Source organism: Capsicum annuum, chromosome 11 (genome assembly GCF_002878395.1).
Source record: "Capsicum annuum cultivar UCD-10X-F1 chromosome 11, UCD10Xv1.1, whole genome shotgun sequence".
In the NCBI taxonomy this organism is placed as follows: domain Eukaryota; kingdom Viridiplantae; phylum Streptophyta; class Magnoliopsida; order Solanales; family Solanaceae; genus Capsicum; species Capsicum annuum.
Genome location: NC_061121.1, coordinates 67,222,147 through 67,227,226, shown reverse-complemented (window position 1 = coordinate 67,227,226; position 5,080 = coordinate 67,222,147). Strand labels below are relative to the sequence as shown.

At 36.3% G+C, this 5,080-nt stretch overlaps 1 protein-coding gene across 1 annotated transcript; it reads right to left on the bottom strand.

Moving 5' to 3' along the window:
• Positions 1-480: 480 nt before the first annotated feature.
• On the bottom strand, positions 481-4,776 carry LOC107847541 (endoglucanase 25). The gene is made up of 6 exons (XM_016691853.2): positions 4,164-4,776; positions 2,856-3,166; positions 2,150-2,605; positions 1,918-2,053; positions 1,665-1,837; positions 481-1,215 (listed from the first exon to the last, which is right to left on the bottom strand). Exons 1-6 carry the CDS (start codon positions 4,534-4,536, stop codon positions 814-816), a joined length of 1,851 nt encoding a protein of 616 aa, XP_016547339.1. The 5' UTR covers positions 4,537-4,776; the 3' UTR covers positions 481-813.
• Between the last annotated feature and the right edge of the window lie 304 nt (positions 4,777-5,080).

Genomic DNA, 5,080 nt, shown 5'->3' with positions numbered 1-5,080 from the left:
TTATTTTTTGCAAAGCACAAGAAGGAAACAACTACTCCCTCTGTCCCATTTTACTCGTCCCAATTTGACACTGAATGAAAAATGACAAGTAAAATAAGAAATCAAATTATAAAATTTGGGACGAGTAAAATGGGACGGAAGGAGTATGATCTAGTAATGATAAACAACTATGATCTACGTAATGATTTCCAGAGTTAACAATAGCTAACCTCAAGGTCCAAGGTCCAAGGTTCACAAATTCGAAACTGTGATGTTCTTCATACTCAGACTTAATTTCCAAACAAAACCTTTTTGAAACTCCTAAATAGCTTTCAGTATTGTTTCTCTCTGCCTTCCTATTTTATTTCTTCTTATTGTTCTGTAACATCTTAAATTTGGTCAAAACTTAGATGTTCACAAGTAGCACAAATGTAACTAGATCAACATCTGTCATTAGTCCAATATCATTACTCCATGCGCACTGCAATACAAAATACAAAGTTTACTCAACTGTAAGACATTTATTGAAACCCAACAAATATTGAGGTTGTTCATGTTCCAGTTTTCAATGAGTATATTGTTGGTTTGGTTTGTTACATACATACAAACTGTGTATATTGATACATTGCAATAACAGACACGCCATTGGACACTTCTTCAAAAAGGAGTTATACATTTAGATTCTAGACCAGGCTGAACTCAAAGCTTGTACATTCGAGATGCTCATCCTATTTCTTGGATTGCTTCAAACCTCTTGGTGCCAGAATCCCATATCAACCACATTATGAAAACATTAATACAAGGTGGGGGTTGATAAAAGTAACAATCAACAAATTATGGTCTCCAAGCAGCTGGAGGAGGCGGTGGAGTAGGGAACATAGGTGGTATTGCAGAGAATATCGTGTTCTTGTCAATTCCAACACTTCTGTCTCCGGATAGAGCTACGAGGGATGCAACCAAGCCGGCATTTCCAGCAAGTGTTGGCTCGGTATAATTGTAATTAGTACGAACATCATGGAAGCCATCATTCTTGTCTGGTCCAGCAACCATGGCTCCAACAAGAGTATTTGGATTAGGCTTAGATGAATCCCTCCACTTCCATCCTCCTTTACAATTATACTTGACCTTGTTTTTAGGAACTGATGCACCTCGGTGGTGGACACGTTTTGGATAGTGATTGCCAAAGCCCACAACATAACTCATTTTCCTGGGGTTCTTGCCAAGGATGTAGTCGATCTAAACGTCAAAGAAGCACAACTGAGTTAATGCCAGAAATGGTTTAAATTCATCAAAATTTAGCTAATAATAATATGCTTTGCACGCTTTTGTAATCATCCTATTTGAAACTTCTTGATGCTATTAAGAAAATGCATGCTTCATCAAAAAAGAACATGCTCACACCCATATATCTCTCATATAGTTTCGATTGCTTTGCGGACTTACTATATTATTCTGGATGTGTTATCTATATTAATCTATCCCATCTCATCCAACCCATGGGCTGAACTGGACAAATTTAGTTTTGGAATAATTTTTTCACATAGAAATTTTTTATACGTAGTACTCCATCCATTTCAAAACAGGACACACTTTTTGAAATGGTGGGAGTATTTCACACAATTATTAGCAGAACTGAGATAAAGAGAACCACAAAAAAAAAAATACAAGTAGGGAGTTCCATTAACCTGAGTCTGTGCAAAACCACGTAGGACATCAGTGGAGTAGAAATTAGGTCCACAATACCATCCAGGGGTGTCAGCAGCTGCAAGATAGTCACTATACAAGGTAGCAAGGAAGGCAGCATTGACCACATACTGAAGAGGCTGAGGCCTTCCATGATTTAACTGTATCAGTCCTCCTGCAAAGGCCCAACGATTTATATTTGACTCTCCACAAACTCTGCAAAACCTTTTACATGCTAGATTAAAAGATGCTTACCTTTCGTGCGGTTGAAAGAAGTGAAGAATGGCAAGAAGGAGCACATGACTATGCTTGTCTGGTTATGAAACGTACTCAAAATATCTTCATAAGGATATCCAGGGCTCAAAAACAATCTCAGACGGCTTAGAAGCACCTAAATACAAATGAAAACCATTGCTTCAGTACAAATGTTGCTTGCAGCAAAAACTCAAAGATCTTGCAAAGGAAAAGAGAGGCCATATCTTCTTACTTGTGCCCCAGTAAGTTTATTATCCCAGCTGAGCACACCATAATCAGGACCTCCCCAGAAAGCACCAGCGTGTTTGGCGAGACCAGGAGTTGTAGCAAGCTGAAGATATGAAGAATTTCCTGTAGCGTAATACAGCCAGGATGCACCCCACACAAACTCATCCCAATAACTAGTAGAATTGTAGAAAATTGCAGCTTCATTTCCACTACTGTATCTGCCACGCTGTTCCCTGGCAAACTTGAAGAGAGTTCTAGCACCATGGACAAGCTTTTGTGAGTAGACCTTGTTATCCTTAAAGACAATCGAGGCAGAAGCCAGAGCAGCAGCCATCTCGGCAGCAAGATCCGAGCAACTGTGACATTCAGTTACAGGCCGTGGATAATCAATGTCTTCTGGACGCACCCAACAATAGTGATCATTGGGATCTGGCCCTCCTGAAGTATCCCCTTTCCCCACCTACAATACAGAGCATAAATCCCTGTATGAGATCAAGCAGTCCAAATATGTATGGTCATTTTCTCCAAGATTGAGAGAAACAAAACAATGCAATCAGTGATGTCAACAGGATATACTTCAAAATGCCAATCACGAGATCAGGATCATGCATAAATTTGTCAGTAGCAAAATGATAAAACATTCATGATATGATGATTGCTGAAAACAGAACAATTATAGTAATTGAAAATGGTGAATGAATGAACTTTACTTGTGCAACAATTCGATCAATGGTATCTGCAGAGGAATTGAAGGTTTTCAAGAGGTAATCAGTCCCCCACTTAATAATATCTTTGACGTGACTGAGCTCTCCAGCAGCTTCATATTTTGCAGGATACTCGATCACACTCCAACTTAACATAGTGAGAGCAAAAGATTGAGGGAAGTTAAACTTTATTGCATCTCCTGCATCATAATATCCTCCAACCAAATTCTTAAACAAAGTTGAATCATCCGACTTCCCATCCTGCAGACCTGAATTCCCCCTCCATGATACATTGTTGTGCTTAGGAAGTTTCCCAGCTGTCAAAAGAAACACACAATTAAATCACTAACTCAACAAATAACAACAAATCTCACCCAAAATCCAGCTGTTGAACATCAATAAATAGACAACACTAAAATCCACTAAATTTGTTTAAGGCGAACCTGCAATCTTGTGATCTTAGTTTTCTAGTGAAGGCATTTGATTACAAGTATTGAGAACAATATAGCAAGAAAAGAATATTACTCCCTCCGTTTGGCCTTTGTTGACTGGACACTCATAAAAAACTTTGGGGTTAACTTCATTAATGATTAGATAATTTTAATTAGAGGTATATTTTACTAAACTAACTTTATTAATGATGTTTTAGAATCCTAAATTTGACTATTGTTACTTTATTAGCTATTTAACATTAACATCCATTTCAATTTGTTCGACATACAGAATGATCCTATCCTTTTTTTTTAGTAACTCTTTAATTTTAACTTTCTATAAGACATGTTTAAAACCACAAAATTAAAAGACATTTTGATAAATTTGTCAATGTCTTTAATTTAATAGCACAAGATTCAAAAGTTTCTTTTAACTTCATGTCAAGTCAAAATAGACCAACAACAACAACAACATACCAGTGTATTCCCACCTAGTGGAGTCTGGGGAGGATAGAGTGTACGCAGACCATACCACTACTTCAGGAGAAGTAGAGAGACTGTTTCCGATAGACCCGGCAAGTCAAAATAGACCAAATAAATTAAAACTAAGGGAGTAATAAAACTATCTCGATTTGATTAAATGGACAACTAAAATGAAATATTTAATTTTTGGTATAGGGGCCAATATAAAATGAAACCAAGGGAGTATATTCTTCATAAGATAAAATTGATCTTCAAATTATTCAAGATTTAGAATCATGTGCCAACAAGATCACACAATGCTTAAGCTAATAAATCATTCAAATTAGAATCTCAATCAAGCATAAGCAAAGGAAACTAAAGCCATTAAATTGAAAAGTTGACAAGAGGAAATTAAACTTACAGCGCTGTTCATTGAAGAACATAAGTGCCTTACGAAGAGCCAAAGTATAATTATCTGGTGGTGGATTATGGTGTTTGTGTTTAGGCACAGTTTTAACAATAAGAGTAACAAATCCAGCTATAAGAGCAGCAGCAATAATACTTCCCACAGTCCACTTGAACACTTTTCTACTAACAATAATACATCCAAGATCCACATACTTCTTCTTTTTTTGTTCAGTTGGACCTAATAACCAACTTTGTTGTGTTTCATCAAGATTTCTTGATAAAGCTGCTTTATCAAAATCTTGTAAGTTCCTGCTCCTATCATCATCTGTTGCTGAATCTGTTGCATTTATCTCTAGTGCTCCTCCCCATGGATCCCTCCCGAACATAATGTTCAATATATTTTCTTCAACTAAATGATGATTTGCTGCTGCTCAAGATTGAATAGTGATCAAGGGAGGGACATACAAATTAAAGGGAGAGGAAAGTGGGTGAGAGAGAGTGAGGTAGTGGCAATAATGTATGTATGTTTATACGAGCTGGAATCTTGGTGGGAAGTATACAGTTGAAGACACACCGACACCGACACTTCTGCTAATAGACAAAGACCATTTAACTAAGCTGCCCCCTCTCAAGCTTCTTTACTTCCTACTTACTTTAATTGGCTCGACTTTTAACTTTTTTTTTTTTTTTTGAAAAGAAAGTACCACTTCTATTTCATTTTACGTGTCGTTATTTTTTTTTTATTTTATATAAAAAATAATATTATATTTTTTTATTTGGTAATTATTTAGTGACATTTTATTTAACCTTTTTATCAAATTGGTGCAGCAGCAAGAATTCGATCCCATCTATTTAGTGGCATCATTTTTATTTTTTTATTGAATTCCAATTAATAAGAAAAGACAATTAAAAAGTAAGTAAATACTAAAA